The sequence below is a fragment of the Aspergillus affinis genome (genome assembly GCF_023601865.1).
Source record: "Aspergillus affinis strain CMG 70 chromosome Unknown NODE_50_length_218328_cov_87_076623, whole genome shotgun sequence".
NCBI lineage: Eukaryota > Fungi > Ascomycota > Eurotiomycetes > Eurotiales > Aspergillaceae > Aspergillus > Aspergillus affinis.
In genome coordinates, this window is record NW_026515831.1 from 34,136 (window position 1) to 53,996 (window position 19,861).

At 53.3% G+C, this 19,861-nt stretch overlaps 7 protein-coding genes across 7 annotated transcripts; 2 read left to right on the forward strand and 5 right to left on the reverse strand.

Moving 5' to 3' along the window:
* Window positions 1–1,896: 1,896 nt before the first annotated feature.
* KD926_008107 (uncharacterized protein) lies at window positions 1,897–2,817 on the reverse strand (the record flags this gene model as incomplete). Its single annotated transcript, XM_053100798.1, has 1 exon — window positions 1,897–2,817. The coding sequence occupies one exon, from the start codon at window positions 2,815–2,817 to the stop codon at window positions 1,897–1,899; it is 921 nt and encodes a 306-aa protein (XP_052955521.1).
* Window positions 2,818–3,628: 811 nt separating this feature from the next.
* KD926_008108 (transmembrane 9 family protein) lies at window positions 3,629–5,984 on the reverse strand (the record flags this gene model as incomplete). The annotated part of the gene is made up of 4 exons (XM_053100799.1): window positions 3,629–3,647; window positions 3,708–3,928; window positions 3,983–4,435; window positions 4,485–5,984. The coding sequence occupies 4 exons, from the start codon at window positions 5,982–5,984 to the stop codon at window positions 3,629–3,631; spliced, it is 2,193 nt and encodes a 730-aa protein (XP_052955522.1).
* An 879-nt stretch (window positions 5,985–6,863) lies between these two features.
* On the reverse strand, window positions 6,864–8,344 carry KD926_008109 (ubiquitin domain-containing protein DSK2; the record flags this gene model as incomplete). The annotated part of the gene is made up of 2 exons (XM_053100800.1): window positions 6,864–7,802; window positions 7,877–8,344. 2 exons carry the CDS (start codon window positions 8,342–8,344, stop codon window positions 6,864–6,866), a joined length of 1,407 nt encoding a protein of 468 aa, XP_052955523.1.
* Window positions 8,345–9,049: 705 nt separating this feature from the next.
* Window positions 9,050–13,125, forward strand: KD926_008110 (DDB1/RSE1 family protein; the record flags this gene model as incomplete). The annotated part of the gene is made up of 4 exons (XM_053100801.1): window positions 9,050–9,293; window positions 9,485–11,558; window positions 11,758–13,042; window positions 13,099–13,125. The coding sequence occupies 4 exons, from the start codon at window positions 9,050–9,052 to the stop codon at window positions 13,123–13,125; spliced, it is 3,630 nt and encodes a 1,209-aa protein (XP_052955524.1).
* A 985-nt stretch (window positions 13,126–14,110) lies between these two features.
* Window positions 14,111–15,842, reverse strand: cp3 (carboxypeptidase C PRC1; the record flags this gene model as incomplete). The annotated part of the gene is made up of 2 exons (XM_053100802.1): window positions 14,111–15,276; window positions 15,335–15,842. The coding sequence occupies 2 exons, from the start codon at window positions 15,840–15,842 to the stop codon at window positions 14,111–14,113; spliced, it is 1,674 nt and encodes a 557-aa protein (XP_052955525.1).
* A 600-nt stretch (window positions 15,843–16,442) lies between these two features.
* Window positions 16,443–17,664, forward strand: KD926_008112 (guanine nucleotide exchange factor SDO1; the record flags this gene model as incomplete). Its single annotated transcript, XM_053100803.1, has 2 exons — window positions 16,443–16,509; window positions 16,691–17,664. The coding sequence occupies 2 exons, from the start codon at window positions 16,443–16,445 to the stop codon at window positions 17,662–17,664; spliced, it is 1,041 nt and encodes a 346-aa protein (XP_052955526.1).
* Window positions 17,665–17,878: 214 nt separating this feature from the next.
* On the reverse strand, window positions 17,879–19,201 carry KD926_008113 (tryptophan synthase; the record flags this gene model as incomplete). Its single annotated transcript, XM_053100804.1, has 1 exon — window positions 17,879–19,201. One exon carries the CDS (start codon window positions 19,199–19,201, stop codon window positions 17,879–17,881), a length of 1,323 nt encoding a protein of 440 aa, XP_052955527.1.
* Between the last annotated feature and the right edge of the window lie 660 nt (window positions 19,202–19,861).

Below are 19,861 nucleotides of genomic sequence, written 5' to 3' on the forward strand. Positions count from 1 at the left end.
TGGTTCATTTAGCCGGTTTCGGGCTTATCGCATGTCCCATTGCCAATCGTATCTTTGTTCGTCGGCTTTTTCGACATGTACATACACACTATGTACCTTAGGTGCACTAGACAGACCTGAAATGTCTTGCCGGTTGCCACTATCGGTCTCCACGTCTGCGAGTCGGATGCAAATCCGCCAGCGGGGGCTGATCCCTCGCTCTCGCTAAACAAGACTGTGCCGTGTGTACAGTACACCGTATCTGATCAGTCCAGTCTGAATCAGGTCGCCGCATATCAATCAGCGCTCCCGCCGGACGCGCAATCACATGGGGATTGACAGCGGCTGATCGTGCTGACGAAGAGGGGATGATGAAACTGACCCCGCGAAAATCCAGAATCTGGACTCTACCTGGACTCCAGACCGCTCTTCTTTCTCACATGATCCGTACGGCGGTTTGAAACTCGGGGAACGAGGGGAGCGGCTCCGATGAGTCGTTCTTTTTCTTTGTTTTTTCGGTTAGTGGCCTACGGTGGGGGGTGGATATGACGGTTGGAACTTGGAGGACATGGCTGGCTGAATGTTCTTGGTTGCGAGTCACTCGGTTATGTATCTGTAATTGATCGTAGGATTTCTGCAGTATTGGCTTGGCTGTGGATGTGTTCTATACTTATTACATACTCCGTCGAGATCGGTGGATGCAAGATTCGGGACTATGACATAGCAGAATCTCGAGAATCCTCCGCTCCGTTGCTCCGACAGTCAAACACCATCGAATCACCGCGCAGTAATCAACCACATGCTCGAGTCGCATTCTTCGCCCGGTACTCTGTACAAAAGGAAACCCACCAGTCACTCTGCAAGAACGAAAGAAGAAACACCCAGGTCAGCTGACCGGACTACGGTGTAAGATTGTTGAGGCTATCAACCGTCTATAACTACTAGACAGGCAACACCCACAGATATACATAGTGACACTATGTAACCCAACCCACCGTCCAACGGCCATGAAAGCGAAAGCTAAGCCTTTCCACCACACCCGCTAGTCAACCAAACCTCTGTGAATGATCGCAACTAAACCAACTAAACCAGCCACCCGACGCAGACTTTCCCCCCAGTGACGCACGCTGAGAGGGTTGGTGCATGCTGATTTGCCCGTCCGCTGCGGCGGGTCGATGGCATCATCTCCACCCGCGATCACATCATGCCTCATGGTCTTCTGGAAGATCGACGGAATTTGGGATGGATTATTCACTGCATCTAATTTTGTTGAACAGATGGACAGTGGTATTACCACGGCCTCGGTTAAGCTTTGAGCTGCATGGAGGTTTCCGGGATTTCCTTGGTTTGGAGGGAGGTATTCCTTGTTTATATGTCTATAGATAATGGTTGGATCGCTAATGAATTATTATTATTATTATTATTATTATTATTATCTCAAGATGACTGGAGACATGAGGTACTCCGTGGAGGAATAAGCTTACGTAGCTGTCTACGACGCAGCATACGGAGTACACCGTGCACCGAGTAGATCACCCCTGACATGTTGCCCTAGAGTATACTCTGCTCAGTAGATTCATATGTTCACTCAATTACCTACACCGAGTACTCCGTGACCGGTTATTCCCTTGCATCGACCTCACATAACTAATTATGAACTCATAGAAAGGCGATTGATGACATTTCAGAGGGATCAAGGCTTAGCAAAATATGGGGAATGGAGAAAACGACATCGAGGCCTCCGAGCACGCCATCAAGGGGCGGATGCCGGTTCCACTTTCTCTTGCTTTTCTGGCAATCTGCATGCATTCTGGCTGAAGAGAACAGGAAAGGATAAGATAAGAAAGAAAAAGGGATAAAGAAATGAAGGAAACAAAAATCACCAGATATAAATGCAAATGCCCCAATCAGTCCCAATCAAACGCCCCGAAACATGCGAGAGATCACCGACGTCTTGCTCCTCTGCACCCCATACACCTTCCCTCCTCCATGTCCATGCCCATGCCCATGTCCCTGTCCACCATGAGCATCCTCCTCCACCCCCTTGACCTCCTTCTCAGCTTTCCGTCTGCGCCTCCTCTCCGACTTCACCTGCTCCTCGACCTCCTGCACCCGCTGCGTCGCATTCTCCGCCCTCTTCCTCACCGTCCCCAACGCCCCCCGTAGCTCCTCGTTCGCCGCCATAACCTTGGCCAATTTCCCGGACTGTTCCTTCGCGTCCGCCTTCCGCTTATTCAACTTCGCCGTCAACTCCTGCACCAGGGTCCCTTTCGCTTTCAAATCCCGTTCCAACCCCTTCACTTTCTCCGCGTGCCGCTTCACCTCGCCTTCGAGCGCTTTCACCCGTTCTTCTCGCTCCTTGCTCGTCGTCTCTGCTTTTTTGATCTTCTGCTCTTGTCCCTTCATCTCCGTTTCTAGTTTCTTAACCCGCTCTTCTCCGTTTACTACCCTGGTCTCGGACTCCTTTATCTTCTGACGTATCTCCTCGTCGTGCGTTCTGGATTCCGTATCCCGTGCCTCTAGCTTCTGTCGCTGGACTTGGAGTTCTTCTTCGAGGCTTCGGATCCGTCGGCGGCTGCCGCGCTTCTCGGCCATTAGTGTTGTTATCATGCTTTGGGCTTGGCGGAGGAGGATGTCGATGTTTGTGGCTGTGTAGCTGAGATCATCGGGGTCTTCTTCGAACCTGGAGGGAGGGGGGCCGTCATGGTTGAGGGTTGATTGGATTGAGTGCAGCGCTTGGAGGGAGTGGAGCGTTTGGAGTTCTTTCGTTGCGAGGTGCGCTGTTGTTGTTGTTGTGTCGGGGGGGATGAGGGTTGGGGCGGTGGATATGTCGCTCATTTTTCCTTTTCTTTTCTTCGTGGTTGGTTGGAAGGTAGGGTAGGTCGTATAGTAACGTAGGTTGGAGATGGGGGGAGAGGAGAGGAGAGAATCAGGTAGGTAGGTGTGTGAGCGAGGCAGAGTGATATCGCTCTGTTCTTCCTCTCCCTAACCTAGGTATGTACATGTATATGTACCTCCGCCTGGAGGTTGCAGAGTAGATAGGTAGGTAGATAAGTCGTGCTTCCATCCCCCACTGAATGCCAGACTCGAAGTAGGCAAGTAAATAAGACATAGAATATCTACTCCCCGAACTCCTTCACAGTCAAGTCAACAAAATTCACCGCGGGGTAAATGCCACCTCTCATCGACTTGGATAGGTGGGTTGACGCTCCATGACGGTGTTTGTGTTGGTCGTGACCAAGCCCCCTGCTCATGACTTGGTCGGTCGTTATTGGTGGATTGGGGTATCGTCATCTTCATACCTACCTGCCTTAGGTACCTATCTATCTACCTGCCTACCTGCTTACCTGCTTACCTGCTTTGCTTGATTGCTCGGGTTCCGGTTTGGGTGGTGGATGGCTTCATCTTGGCGTTTAGTTTTCTACTTTTTTTCTTTTTGGTCTATGTGATTTACAATTACGGTCTTCTGATAAATGGGTGGATGATGCATGGATAGATTGACAAATCGCTAACTGCTGATATATAAGATACAGGACAGGCCCTGCCTTGAGCTCTGCTGCTGGCACTAGCCTGGCGGTTTACTTGGAATGAAATGGATTGGGAGGTAGGAAGCCAGTTAAGGAATGGAGATGCAGATGCACGGTGCCGGTCAATCGACTTTAACAGCGCTGTCGGGGCGAGAATTAGCTTGTATTCAACTTAGTCGCTTGGAAGGGAAGACTGCTTACCTGTAAATTCGTCGGATGAATGTATACGCTGTCAAAAACCCGACCGTTCCTGTTAATAACCCGTACACGGCACAGGCTAGGAAACTGTAACTGAAGAAGAGTAGACTCGATACAAATCCGGTGATGTGTAAGTGGAAGACGTAGTACCAGATGCAGTAGGCAAACACCCAGAAGGCGCTGCTGCCGCCAGTCAGGAAACTCTGCCACCACCAGTGGTAGTTCTATTGCAATTAGCCTCCGATCTGACGATTCCGTAGCAATTCTGTGCAACATACCTCGGCGCAGAGCTGGCTGTACGTCGCGATGATGGTCACCTCGCTGACTGTGACGATCAGGACGCTTGATACCGCGCTCAGGAATCCAAACACGTAGTAGTATCCGCTCTTGTCTTGCCACAGGTTCTTGAACACGAACAGAAGCTCGATGAACAGGACTGCAAATGGAGCCAGTCCGGTCAGGAATGACCCCTGGATGCTGTGCAGGTACCACGGCTGCGGGGGAATCTGGCGAGGGATCGACGTGGTCTTGGTCGGATGCTCCCATGCGGTCGTCCGGACGAAGCCGAACCAGCTACCCGCATACACCAACGGGACTTGGATGAGCAGCCACAGCGCAAGGAGGCCGATCAGCGTGCCGAACGGGATCGCCGTGCTGGATGCCTGAGCCCACACGAACAGGTTCAGGATGAAAATGAGGCAGAATGCCAGTCCGGGGAAGAAAAGAGCAGTCTGCTATGTCAGTCATTGGGTTACGGGATAGATGACGGTGCCTACTTACGATCAACGTGTTCTTTCTCCAGTTCACACCGCCAAACGTCTTGTACAGCCGTCCGGAGAAGTAGCCTGAGAACAGACCGGCAAAAACAAACAGGCCCATGCCGACGCTGACGAACCCGCCGCGGAAGCTGGGGTTGAGGACTCCGAGGCAACTGAGGAACAAGAGTCCTGTTGCCATGAAAAGAAGCTGTGTGCCCGAGCCGACAAGAGGCGCAAGAAGTCCGCTGTACTCGGGCGTCCGGAAGACATCGGCATGAAGAAGCTTCCATCCACTGACATCCTCGAGACCCTCGTCGTCGGATGAAAGCTCGGCATCCCGCTCGACGTCGTCGCCTTGCTCGTCGCCGGTCCTTTCGATGGTCTTCATTCGGGCAGCATTGCGCGCCTTCAATTTAGTCTCGTCGATCGCCCCGTCTCCACGGCCCTTGATATCTCCTTGTACCGTCCGGCTCCAGATGACGTAGACGGCTACCGCAAGAACGCCGGAGATGGTCAGCGAGTTGAGGATCGCGAGCCAATGCGTCATCGAGCCCTCATCCTGGTTGCTGAAATACAGATCCCACCGGTTGGACCAGTCGACACCATTCTCCTCCTTGAAGTAGACCGAGTATGTAAACGGGATCTTGAGAGTGGCTCCATCCTCGTCGCCATCATCCTCAGGGATATATGACGACCCGGGGTACATCTCCTTCAATTTGGCCGTGTTGGGGGGGATATACAGCTCCAAGCCGTCGTGGTGCTCGTGCACCTGTTGGGGACAGCCGGTTTCTCCATGGTCCTGCGCCCGGATACTCTTCGGATAGATCTCGAAGCCATTCACGTATTTACCACCTTCAGGGGATGACCGCCAGCGAATCACAATCGTGAAGTGGTTGTTGATGTAAGTCCGTTTTTTCCCGTCGACGGGCGAAAAATCCTCGAAGCCCAACTTGAAGCCGGTGGCGTAGTATTTGCGGCTGCGGTCGACAGTGACAAACTTTGTTGCGCCAGGCAAGTTGTCTGCGATCCATTCGGCCACGTAGCCCTCCCTGATAAGTTGTCGGGCCCATTTGACGTCGTTGCGCCCGACTTCCTGAGTGCAGAGCGCCTGACATTCCACGTTCTTGCCCATCCGGAGTTCGAAGTCGGAGGTCATGATCCGGTCGCCGCGAAGGATTTCTCCAAGGTTCAACGACACGCTCTGGCCCGAGCCAAACGGGGAGCCGCCATGTGTTCTCCCACTAGGAGGGCAGACGAATGGCAGGTTGAAGTAGGCATACTGGAGCTGGGTGTGGTCGGAAAAAATCTTGTTCACCTGAAGAGGGATCGGTTCGTCGTCGTTATACCGTTTGACGGAATAGCCTATTGGGAGCAGCAGAAAGCAAAGCTCATCAGCCAAGGGCCTGTCTTGTTCACCAAATCGCAACAACTTACCGGGAATGTAAAAGGCACAGGCGTAGGAAGCAAACAGCAGCCAGAGTGCCCATTGACGAGGGCCCCTAAACCATCCCAGCGCCATCATCTACGAAGCGAAAAGGGGGAGGGAAGACGAGCCCACACCAGGTGCTAAGACTGGCACGTCGACATGCACTGTTTCTGTAGGTGGAATGAATCGTACGTGGCGGGTACGAAGAAGCACGGATGTAGATCAATTAAGTAGATTTATCGGCACTAGTGTTCCTCCAGAGCTAGATTCGCGAGAGAAAGAGGAAGTGTAGAGGGAGAGAGAAGGTACGTCCAGATAAAAATAGCACCGAGGATTAATCCAACTCACGACACGCAATGAAACAGTAAGAGCCGTTGCAGGGGCAGGAAGTGGACACTGAGATGCGACGGAGAAGAGAAATTCCGAAGGGGAGTGAGCCTAGGGCGATTTAACGAGTGAGTAAGCCAGCCAAATGCTTTCAAAAGATGAAAAGGGGGAGTAAGAGTAAATGATCGCTAGATAAATGGAAGGAAAGGTTGTCAGAAGAGAAAGGGTGGTGATAGTCCGGAGTAGAGAAGAGGGAGAAAGAGTGTCGACTCCGTAACAGTCGATCGGCCTGAAGACCCGCGGAGGCCGAACGCGGTCAAGCGGCATTCCAGACGCTGTGCCAAGCCTCACCTGATCATTACTCTGTCCTACGGCTACGATCGATCGTCATGCATTCATCGTCTTTCATTAACCGTGACCGAATTACCTAGCAGGACAAGAATGGTAATGATATCACTGCCATGGGTGAAGCTATAAAATATGCAATCTTTCCTCCAAATAATTCTCCTATTCACATCCTGTGGTAGTCAGAAGTAAGATCCGCCAAGAAAAAAAAATAAAGAACAAAAACAAGTAGCCTATCGTTTTCCGCACACGACTTAAATGGCAAGAAGAGAAGCGCGCTCGCTGGAATTAAGGGGGGAAAATTTATGATGGGTTGCCGAGCAAATATTCCACCGCACCTTGCACGCTGCCGCCAGACCGACGGAGAGCCTCGATGTTTCTCTCGAATTCAAAGAAGCCCATGTCGTTCAGCTGTCGGAGTTGCTCGGCATATCGTTCCTCGGGCGGTCGGTTGTCTGGGGGTGCTGGGCTTCCAAAGCCACCGCCTCCGAAGAGAGATGCGAAAGGATTCACACCGGCACCGGCACCGGCACCACCGTCGCCTGAAGGTCCGCCCATTGCTTGCATCATCTGCTGGAAGAGAGCCGGATCGCGAAGAAACGGGTTCTGTTGTGGGTTGAAAGGATTTTGACCAGCCTGGCCGGCAGCCTGTTGCCCGAACAGCGCAGGGTTGAAGAGACCGAAAGGATTCTGCGCGGCTTGTTGATTCTGACCATCCCCACCAGTGGTTCCAGCGGCACCCTCGCTTCCCGCCTGAGTGGCGCCTGGTTGGCCATCGCCAGCGGGATTAGATGGGTTTGCGCCCATGGGGTTGCCAAAAAGCGCGGCGAAGGGGTTGCCGGCACCCAGACCCGGAGGCATGAAAGGGTTCAATGGCGAGACACCCGGCGTCGCTGCAGCACCAGTTTCATTGTTGTTCTGAGCGTCCCGGTTTTCCTCCGGCGTCGTGTTGGTTACACCGGGGGCCGGGAATGCGCTACCACCACCAAGTCCTCCAGCACCGCCCATGGCTCTTTGCATCTGCATCGCGTGGCGGAGGTTGCTAGGATCCGTAAGCATTCGACGGAACTCGGGGCTCTGCATCATCTGTCGCACTCCGGGGCCCATGTCGCGCAACATGGGATTTTGTTGGATCATCATGTCGATCACCGCGGGATTCTGCAAAGCTTCGTTCATGGTGGATACGAATTGAGGGTTTTCAAGCATACCGAGCAGGCCTTCGGCATCGGGAGGAGGTCCCATCTGGGCAACCACTCACGTTAGCGGATACGCATTTAGAGAAGGGTGTTCCTCGAGGGGAAAAAAAAAATACTCACCCCTCCATCCGGACCAAACATCCCAGCTCCTGGAAGTTGTGCGAATCCTGCATATCTGGCTCCTGTCAGTCCGGCGAGCGGATTGTTACCCGTGCCAGCTGCAAGATTCGTGGGAACGCCGGCGGCCGAGGGATTCGCAGTGGCGGCGGGGGTTGGTGCGGAAGTGGCGGCACTTTGAGAAGGGACCCCTTGACGTTGGTTACTGGCGGCGCTTTTCACTAGGTGAATGGTGTGCGAATCCTTGATCTTATAAGAAGCCAAAGTCTCGTTATCTTTCAACACCCGTCCGGAGTAGATCAGACGCTGGCGGTCGGCGGGAGTGTCGGCATACTCCGAGGTCGAGAGCTTCTCCTTCAATTCCGACACCGGCGTAGATAGCGGGAGTGTGAGAGTGTATTTGGCATCGTTTGACGACTTGACAGTGAAGGTGATGGGCGAATCCTCCGCCGCGGCGGTATCATCGGCCATGGTGATGATGGATACGTAATGCTATGGATTGGGGGTGAAAGGTGGGGGGATAAGGCGAGATGTCTCAAAAACAACAGAAACAAGTTGTATATGAAGTATGTCACGTCACACGAGGTAGTGAGAGAACCGAAATGGAAGAAGGAACGCAAGTTCGCTAGGATGATCTAGAAGAGGTAAGATCTGGGGGAAAGGGAAAGGTGAGAGAGGGTCAAGAGCAACCGGGGGGGGATTCGCCTTCGTCGTGAACGGGCAAGGCAAGTCCGTCTGATAGTCAAAAGAAACGGGCAGAAACCCATCGTCCGCCTTTCCGGTGGGCGCCACGTGCCACGTGCGCTGTACGGTCAGTATGGTAACATAACGGGGAGCTCTCGGGACCCGGTGGGTCACCTGACATCAGAGCAAACAGGCCAAACCCAGCAAAGCTGCTTTCCCTTTTCTTCCACACCGGAATTTTTCTCATCTTTTTTTCCCCTTCTCTTCCTCAGGACACGGTCGGCTTGCGTTTTGAGTCGGACTCTCCAAACCTCCCCCCCCCCCACCCCCAATTGCGAGGACACTCGTTCTCGAGAGTCCTCTTTCTTCATCCCTGCTCCCTGCAGCAATGGGATTGCTTCTATTTTGAACTGTCATTAGGGCTGCATTCGCGTCGTAAACAAGCACAACACTCAATCCTCTCTCTAGCCGAGAGAGCTTGATTTGCCCATCATGGCTACCACTTCCCACATGTTCATGTACTCCCTGACGATCCAGCCTCCCACTGCCGTCACGCAAGCCATTCTGGGTCAGTTTGCAGGGACCAAGGAGCAGCAGATCGTCACGGCGTCCGGCTCCAAGCTCACCATCCACCGCCCTGATCCGGCACAGGGCAAGGTCACCCCGCTCTTTTCGCAGGACGTGTTTGGTATCATCCGCTCCCTGGCCGCCTTCCGTTTGGCTGGAAGCAATAAAGGTATGTTCTGCGTCTCCCTTCCCCTCGTGGAATTTCCAAGATCATCATAGTGATTCGTCAAGCTTCCTGGGCAGCACGATCCCCATCGGCCGAGCCGGTCCCCTAAAGGAAGCGGGACGTGCCCCCGGTCGACGGACGATGATGGCTGGGCTTTAGCTAGTCTGGTGAATTGTGCTGAAATATGCATATAGATTATATCATCATCGGGTCGGACTCGGGACGTATTGCCATCATTGAATATGTGCCCTCCCAGAACCGGTTCAATAGGATTCATCTCGAGACCTTCGGAAAATCTGGGGTTCGCCGTGTAGTGCCGGGTCAATATCTAGCCGTTGATCCGAAGGGCAGAGCTTGTCTGATCGCTTCCGTCGAGAAGAACAAGCTTGTCTACGTCCTGAATCGGAACTCGCAGGCCGAGCTGACGATCTCGTCCCCTCTCGAAGCTCACAAACCCCAAACGTTGGTCTTCACCGTGATCTCCTTGGATGTGGGGTATGAAAATCCCATCTTCGCCGCTCTGGAGGTCGACTATTCCGAGTCTGATCAAGACCCCACTGGACAGGCTTTCGAAGAGGTTGAGAAGCTGCTGGTGTACTATGAGCTCGATCTCGGTCTGAATCACGTCGTGCGGAAATGGGCGGATCCCGTCGACCGAACGGCGAACATGCTCTTTCAAGTGCCTGGAGGAGCTGACGGGCCCAGCGGTGTCCTGGTGTGTGCTGAGGACAGCGTCACGTACCGTCATTCCAACCAGGACGCGTTCCGGGTGCCAATCCCTCGGCGCAGCGGACCTACGGAGAACCCCGAGCGTAAGCGCACTATTGTCGCGGGCGTCATGCACAAGATGAGGGGCGCCTTCTTTTTCCTGCTTCAAACTGAGGATGGCGATCTCTTCAAGGTCACTCTGGAGATGGTTGAGGACGACAACGGCCAATTGACCGGTGAAGTGAGACAATTGAAGATCAAATACTTTGACACGGTCCCGGTTGCCTCTAATCTGCTGATTCTGAAAAGTGGTTTCCTGTTTGTCGCCAGCGAGGCTGGAAACCATCACTTCTATCAGTTTGAGAAGCTGGGCGATGATGACGAAGAGATCGAGTTCACCAGCGAATCGGTCTCGGCGGACCCAACGGTCCCTTGCGATCCCGTCTTCTTCCAGCCGAGGGGTGCGGAAAATCTCAACCTGGTCGAGACGATCAACTCTGTGAACCCTCTGATTGACAGCAAGGTTGTCAATCTTTCCGAAGATGATGCCCCGCAAATCTACACCGTCTCTGGTACCGGAGCGAGGAGCACTTTCAGAACTCTCAAGCATGGATTGGAGGTTTCGGAGATTGTGGAATCCGAGCTCCCCAGCGTGCCTTCAGCCGTGTGGACGACGAAACTGACTCGTGCCGATGAGTTCCATGCCTACATCATCCTATCATTTGCCAACGGCACCCTCGTGCTCAGCATCGGCGAGACTGTCGAGGAGGTTACCGACACTGGTTTCCTCTCTTCGGCCCCTACGCTTGCTGTCCAGCAACTCGGAGAGGATTCCCTCATCCAAATCCATCCCAGAGGTATTCGCCATATCATGGTCGATCGACGGGTGAACGAGTGGCCAGCCCCGCAACATCGGTCGATTGTCGCGGCTGCTACCAACGAACGTCAGGTTGCCGTGGCTCTGAGCTCGGGGGAAATCGTGTATTTTGAAATGGATGCCGATGGAACCCTTGCCGAGTACGATGAGCGACGACAGATGTCCGGCACCGTTACTTCCCTCAGTCTGGGCGAAGTCCCGGAGGGTCGTATGCGAAGCTCGTTTCTGGCTGTCGGATGTGACGATTCGACAGTCCGTATTCTCAGCTTGGATCCAGACTCTACTCTGGAGAACAAGTCCGTCCAGGCTCTTACCGCGGCGCCGTCCGCCCTTGAAATCATCCCAATGGCCGACTCAAGCTCCGGAGGTACAACACTCTATCTCCACATCGGTCTTTATTCCGGTGTCTACCTCCGCACAGTACTTGATGAAGTTACCGGCGAACTCTCCGACACTCGGACAAGGTTCCTGGGCTCGAAACCTGTCAAGTTATTCCAAGTTTCAGTCAAAGGACAAACAGCGGTCTTGGCTCTTAGCTCCCGCCCCTGGTTGGGCTACTCTGACATCCAGACCAAGGGATTCATGCTTACTCCGTTGGACTATGTGCCCCTCGAGTGGGGCTGGAACTTCTCGAGCGAGCAGTGTGTGGAGGGTATGGTCGGAATTCAAGGCCAAAATCTACGGTACGTTTCATTGTTCTTTTCCAATAATTCATCCTATGGCATTCCCATCGGTCGTATGATGAGAACTTCAATCCGAAATTCTATGTGGAACGTACTTTTTAGTTTATATCTCCAATTGTTCCTACTGAGATCGAGCCTTCCCGAGCCTTTTATTTCATTCATGTTAGTTTTGATGGCCTTTGCTAATATGTCCTGACAGAATTTTCTCAATCGAGAAGCTGGACAACAACATGCTCCAGCATTCGATCCCTCTCTCATATACCCCTCGTCGCTTCGTGAAGCATCCTGATCAACCGTTGTTCTATGTGATCGAATCAGATAACAACGTTCTGTCGCCGTCCACAAAAGCCAGGCTCATTGAGGACTCCAAGGCACGAAATGGCGACACCACTATTCTCCCACCCGAGGAATTCGGCTACCCCCGTGGAACCGGTCATTGGGCCTCGTGCATTCAGATCGTTGATCCCGTCGATGCCAAGGAAGTGGTTGCGACCATCGAACTCGAAGAGAATGAGTCAGCGGTCAGCGTTGCGGCCGTTTCCTTCACCAGCCAAGACGATGAAACATTCTTGGTGGTCGGAACCGCCAAGGACCTGACCGTCAGCCCGCCCTCTTCCGATGGAGGATTTATCCACATCTACCGATTCCAGGAGGACGGTAGAGAGCTGGAGTTCATTCACAAGACGAAGGTCGCCGAACCCCCTCTGGCTCTTCTTCCTTTCCAAGGTCGTCTTGTGGCCGGAATTGGCTCGATTCTCCGGGTTTACGATCTCGGTATGAAGCAGCTTCTTCGCAAGTGTCAGGCCCAAGTGGTACCGAGAACTATCGTTGGTCTTCAAACTCAGGGCAGCAGAATCGTTGTCAGTGACGTCCGCGAGAGTGTCACCTTCGTCGTGTATAAATACCAGGAAAACGTCCTCATTCCCTTCGTTGACGACTCCGTCTCCCGCTGGACGACGTCGACCACTATGGTGGATTACGAAACCGTCGCTGGTGGTGACAAGTTTGGTAACTTGTGGCTGCTACGTTGCCCCAAGAAGACATCGGAAGAGGCCGATGAGGATGGATCCGGCGCTCATCTCATCCATGAGCGTGGCTACCTTCACGGTACCCCCAACCGTCTAGAGCTCATGATCCATGGATATGCCCAGGACGTTCCGACCAGCCTGCACAAGACCCAACTTGTGGCCGGTGGGCGCGATATTCTCGTTTGGACTGGATTACATGGCACCATCGGCATGTATGTGCCGTTCATCAGCCGAGAGGACGTCGACTTCTTCCAAAACCTGGAAATGCAGCTCGCGGCGCAGAATCCTCCCCTGGCTGGGCGTGACCATCTGATCTACCGGAGTTACTATGCGCCCGTCAAGGGCGTCATTGACGGCGATCTGTGCGAGACGTATTTCTTATTGCCTAATGACATGAAGATGATGATTGCAGCTGATCTGGACCGTTCGGTTCGAGAAATCGAACGGAAGATTTCGGTGAGTTTCCAGCCCCTTTACTAATATCATTCTTACTTTACTAACTCATGAACTAGGACATGCGAACGAGGGTGGCGTACTGATTTGATAGGGTTCCGGCCGGCGTCTTGAGCAAGGGCTTGTTATGGCTTTGTACGAGGGTTCTGACCTCAATACCCGATAATTTATTTTCTACCTTATTATGTACTATCATTGATATGTACAGATCTCCTGATCCATCCATTCTCCTTCCTGTTCCCATCGTCTTGATCACTCGTAGTTTCTGTCAAACAGAAAAGAGAGTCTCTTGCCTCGCTCGATCTTCCGCCTTCCCCTCGGTTGATCTTGAGCTGGATGCAGCCTGTTTCCCATATGGGTACATTTTGTACGAGACGAGAATATGGCGAAAGCCTTCGACGCTTTTTGAGTACGGTTTTATTCGCACTTCACGGATATGAATCGTAATTTATCAGTCGGGACATTCCATTCCATTCTCTTTAGTAGGTAGGTAGTGTACGCTATTTTGTGTGGGCGTCCTCAGGCCCCATTCACCAATAACAAGCAAAAAAGTCCGCGTTGTTCTCCACTATGTACACAGCTCGTTTGGTGCAATGGTAGCATGCCTCTCTATTATTAACGTATTGTTACGGTGATCCAGGTTCGATTCCTGGGGCGGGTAGTCTTTTTTTTTTTCCCCCCTTCCGAGGCACGGCCTCTAACTTTCTCCCTTGCAAGGTTTCTCTCTCTTTCTCTCTCTCTCTCTCTCTCTCTCCTTTGTTCTTTTTTTTATAAAGTATTAAATAGATATTAGTATGGTAATATGTTTTGGTTGGAGACTTTGATAGGTAGTTCGGGTCTTCATTCTCGAAAATACTTCCTATTAGGTAAATATTGCTTCTGACTCTTAATAGTCCAGGTCAAAACAATGTTGCTAAATCAAACGCAGTTTGCATTGTACTATGTATATATTCTTGTATCATGAATAGTCATACATCTGAACAAAACGTAAAGCCATTTAAACAGTCCGAAGTATGATTACGACGTGTCCACGAGGATCACCGTGTCAAATATTGTCACTTAACTAAGCCCTTAGAACCACTCACCACCCAACCAGCGGTTGTAGAACTCCAGGCCAGCCTCGGGCTGGTCCATGGGAACCATGTGGCCGGCGCCGTAGATGCGCATGAAGGTGAAGTTGCCGTGGGACTTGACCTGACCGATCTTCTTGCCCTTGTGCTCGTTCTGCTCCACCTTGAGGTCCTCGAGATTGGCAGAGGCATACTTAGCCTGTCCGGGCCACTCCAAAGCCTCGGTCCAGGCCTTGTTGCCCAGCCAGTTGCAGATGTAATCGGCATCACCGGCGTAGATCAAGACGGGGATCTGCTCCAGGAGACCAGGGACAAGGCGGTGGTAGGGCTTCATCCAGTCACCGTGGAAGAGGAAGTTACGGTTGATGTCGAAGTTGCACGAGTCGTATCCATCGACCTCGGCACCCACGGCCTCGCGAACCTCGGCCTTGTTCAGGTACTCGCTGACATAGCCCATGCCCTTGTAGCAGAGGTTGCTCGAGTCCTCGCACTTGCCACGAACATCATAGACATTCTGGCCGGTGCGCTGGTAGGGACCGATCATGGCGTTGTTGCAGTAGATCGAGGCGGGGACGCAAACCCACGAGCTCTCGGAGTCATAGCAGGCCTGGATCATCTGCTGGCAGCGGGGCAGCGCATTGTCCAAAGACTGGCAAGCGCTCTCGTCCAAGACAGCGGGGTAGCCGCCCTCACCGCAGCCCATGGGACGGTAGTACTCGTACTGGGTAAGACCGTCGGTGAGACCGTTGCCGATGAGAACAGACTTGAGGTTGATGTTGCGGTTCTTGTGAGCCAGGATCTCGGAAGCGAACACGGGGATGTAGTGACCAGCATACGACTCGCCCGCAATGTGGAAGTCCTGCTTCGCATACTCGGGGAATTGCTTGAAGAAGAGAGTAAGAAGAGCATAGACATCCTTGCCCGCAGCAACAGTGTCGCTAACAGCAGAGCCACTGTAGGAATAGCCAACGTTGACGGGCTGGTCAAGGAAGATCACGGAAGCGTTGGAGTTCCATGAGAAGTCATTGTGGATGGGCTTGATGTTCTCGCCAATGCTGCTGGGTCCAAGCTCCAGGAACAAGCCAGTGAGAGAGGAGCAGCCGGGGCCACCGTTCAGCCACAAAACGACGGGGTCGTTAGCGGGATCATTACGTGATTCGAAGAACCCTTCAGACAATAGTTAGCAATCTAAACACACAATGAGTCAATGTTGCAATGAACGTACAGTAGAACAGATGCTTGTCGTTCTCATTGTCATCCAGATAACCGGTGTACTGCTTCACACCAGGGTCAATGCCGAGGGAGCTGGGGTCGGTCTTCTTGACACGAAGATCGTAAGCTTCCAGCTTTCCATCAACCTCACGCTCCTTTCCACCCTCAGCAGTGTCAACCCAGATCTTCTGAACATCAGAGCCACGGACAATGTGGTCCCAATGAGAGTCGGGGCGACGATTGTGCTTCTTGGGCAGAGAGAAGACGGGGTTGTGGTCCATAGCCTCGGGGACGTAGTTGGAGACTTCATCCCACAGCTTACGAGCCTCATCAGAGAGGGTCTGGAGCTGCTCCTGGAAGTTGTGGAGAGCACCGGCGAAGCCCTTCTCCTTCACAGCAGGTTCCTCCTGAGGCTGGCCATTCATGACCTGCTGGTTGGGAACCTGCTGGTTGAGGATCTGCTGGGCGGGAACGGCGGCAGTGGCCGCTCCGACCAGCAAGGTAGCTGGCACAAGTCTCATTGTCGATTATTTGAAGGTCAAAATGAGATGAAAATGGTAGGGAGGGTGATGAAAAGGTCAAGAGCAGTACAAGCGGACCTTGCGGTCAAGGCGGCTTGGGCGGGAAGCTGGCTTATCAGTACCGGTTATCAAGGGGGGAGAGAGACTCATAGAGCAAAAGGAGCAGTCAACCTACAGTTAACAACAGCAGAAATTGGAAGAAAAGTAGCCGATGAAACACCAGCAACCTTGGGACGAGAAGAGAGGGAAAGGATGAAGAGGAGAGGATGGAGAGAAGGAGGAATGTAGGTCGGGCTTGGGGAAGGCAGGCACCGATGACGCCGATAGCCAAGGCAGCCAATCACGGCGCGGTGCCTCTCCGGGGCGACGGAGTCACGTGTCGAGTCAGGTGCGCTGAGTCACCCGCGGCACGGGACCAGCGTCATTGCCGCATTGGGCCAATCATGGGACAGGCGGGCGGTGCCTCCGACCTGGAATTCTTCGGCGTCATCAGCTGTCAATTTTTCCACCCCTCGATATCCTGCATTTCTCGGTGTCTCCCTGCCGATCCAACTCATCCTCGGGAAACCTGCGTTTTCGCTGGAAGGCGCACCGTGCAAGATGCCTATCAACCAACCCTCGAATCAGATTAAATTCACGAATGTATCAGTCGTCAGGCTAAAAAAAGGTCTGTCCAGTGTCTCACATTGCATTTATACCCCTGCGCCTTTGATCCCATCATACTGCAAGATCTCTCTCTGTCGGCTGCAACTACGACACTACGTCTGGTGGAAGGATCTCTGTCGGAGGAAGAAATTCCTCGCCATAACAAACCCGCCCCGCAACCCCGCTAACCGTGCATAAATCAGGCAAAAAACGTTTCGAACTAGCCTGTTACAAGAACAAACTCCTCGAGTACCGTTCCGGCGCCGAAAAAGATCTCGACAATGTCCTCCAGGTCCCCACCATCTTCCTCTCCGTATCCAAGGCCCAGACGGCCCCTTCCGCGGAACTAGCCAAGTCCTTCGGAGCCGGCACTCCCACCGACGAGATCCTGCAAGAAATCCTCCGAAAGGGTGAAGTGCAGGTTGGAGAGCGCGAGCGGAAAGAGATTGTCGAGCGAGTGGAGAAGGAGGTCCTGGATATCGTGTCAGGACGACTGGTCGACCCGACGACTAAGCGGGTGTATACACCGGGCATGATCTCCAAGGCTTTGGATCAACTGAGTTCGGCGAGCGGGCAGATGCAGCAGTCGCAGGGCCAGCAGCATAACGGCGACGCGAATGGTAGTGCTGCCGGGGAGGAACCTCGTCCTGCTCAGCCAAAGAAGCCGTTGTGGACCGGTGTTACCCCGAACAAGTCGGCGAAGAGTCAGGCGCTTGAGGCCATGAAGGCGCTCATTGCGTGGCAACCCATCCCTGTGATGCGCGCGCGTATGAGGCTGAGAGTGACTTGCCCTGTGTCGCTTCTGAAGCAGAGTGTCAAGACTGGAGCGGCAGCTGGCGGGCCAAGCAAGGAAAAGGAGGCCCCGTCCGGTGGGTCCAAGTCGAATAAGAAGGGTGGTAAAGGCTCGAAGAAGTCGAAGCGACAAGATTCCGAAGATGAGGCCGGTGCGTCCGACGCGGAACCGGCAGCGGCGAAAGCCCCCGGCAACGTCAAGGACAAGATTCTGAGCTACATTGAATCCGTCGAGACGCAAGAAGTGGTTGGTGGAGACGAATGGGAGGTGGTTGGATTTGCCGAACCAGGAGCGTTCAAGGGACTGAATGAGTTCGTGGGCAACGAGACGCGCGGACGGGGACGAGTGGAGGTATTAGACATGACAGTTACTCAGGAAGAGTAAGCGCGCCGGATCGACCTGTATAGATGACCGAGCAGTTTACTCGGATGTTGCAATGACTGATGACTCGGATGTTGGATACCAAAAAAATGCAATGAATTGAGCCATATATCAATCGTTTCCATGTGGCAATCTCATTTTCAAACAAGCTACACTTATCTAATGGCCTTGCAACGCTAAACCAGCAAGAATACTCATCTTCCCAAAACCAGATCCTTCAATGGATATCGTCCTTGCCCGTCACCAGCAACACCACGTTCTGTCCTGGTCCCAACTCCTTCGCCAATCGCATCGTCTCTCCCACCGCATACCCGGTATTCAAACCCGCCGTGACCTGCTCCTCTTCAGCCAAAATCCTCAGCCCCTCCATCGCCTCCTCATCCGAAGCTGTCTTTCCTTCCACCCTGCCAATACTCTTCCAATGTGCCACCTCCGGTCCAACACTAGGGAAGTTCATATCCGGCGCAATCGCCTCCGACGGCTGGATCTGGCCATTCTCATCCTGCAGCACCAGCGTTCGACAGCCATGCAAGACACCCACACTGCCATGAGCCAACGGTGCTGCCCCCTCCGCCTCCACGCACACCAACCGCACTTCGTCCTCTTCCACAAACGCATAGAACAGGCCCGTCGCCGCGCCGCCCATCTCCAACGGACTGATCAGCGCATCCGGCGATGCGCTGTCCCCTTCCCGCCCCATCAACCGCGCAAGCTGAATCTTGACCTCCTCGCCTAATAACTTCTGGAAGGTCCGGTTAATTACAGGGAGGGGGTGCGCACCGATAGGACCCCCCATGACATAGTAGATCGAAGACTGGTCCGTGAGCGAGTGCGCGAGCGCCGAGTTCACTGCAGCCTTGAGCGTGCGACACCCGGAGGCGGTTTCCGCAGGCACGATGTTCGCCCCGAGCCGCTGCATCTCCTGGACGCCGGCGCACTGCCGCGCCGCGTCATCGACGCCTATGAACACGGTACACTGCAGACCGAGGGCAGCGCAGAGACTCGCACACGCAACCCCATGGCACGCAGATCCGCAATCCGTCACGATCTCGCGCATGCCGAGGCGCTTCGCGAACAGGATCTGCCCGATCATACTACGCACGCAGTGGCTGCCGCGGTAGGGGTTGCGGTCCTCGCGCTTCAACCAGATCGTGGCGCCTCCGGCGCGGTGGGTGAGGTTCTTGGCCAGGTGCAAGGGCGTCGGACAGAAGGCCGTGTAGGCGAGGTATTCCTGACAGAAGGACTCGTCGGTGATGATGGACTGGAAGGCGGCGGCGAGGTCATGCAGCGGCTCGACCTGGAGCTCGAGGGCGAATTGACCGCCAAACTCGCCGAAGTGGGTGCGTGAGAGGTCGGGTGCTGGTGCTGGGGGTGGGGGTGCAGCCAGGTAGGCTTTCCTGGCGCTTTCGGAGATTCGCTGGATAAAGATCTGTTTGATGGACTCGGGGGTTGGCCATGATTGGGCGGGTGGGGTTGTCTCTGTGGTTTCCCTTTGGTCCTTGGGTAAGATATTGGACGGTGGTAGAGGTGCAATGAGCATGATGTCAAGTCCTTTAGATAATTGTCAAGGAAGCGTTTCAGATATGATGGTAGTCGTAGTAGTATGTAGACTCTCTCACAACCCCATCCCCTACCCACTCCCCATATTTATAGCTTAAACCATCCACTCTATTCTCTCTCGCTCCTTAATATTCCAAACCCCGAACCAGAAACAATATCATCATCCCTGCCCTACTTCACCTTCCATCCACTCTATTCTCTCTCACTCCTTAATTTTCCAAACCCCGAACAAGAAACAATATCATCCCTACCCTACTTCACCTTCCACTTCATCATAATTGATCTCATCAACATTCCACACCATGTGTCCTTCCCAAACAGGAAATGCAGAATTAACCTTCACCAATAACCCTTCATCCCGCACAGATCATCATCTTCATTCGACACTGTACATAGCTATTTTCGGTACCTATCGCATCATAAATCTTGACCAGTGACGTCGGGGGGCCTTCTATATCTCAGCTGACTTCATACTACCATGTTCCTCGTGACTGCGTTATCTGAACTTAGTTTCTTGATAGCGTGAGGAACATGACAGTCAAACTCAAATATACTCATGGATAGTATTAATTAGTTGGTTGGTTACCTCATGTTCCATGGTTCATGCCCACATGCGAAGGCTTAATTACCTTGTCGAGGT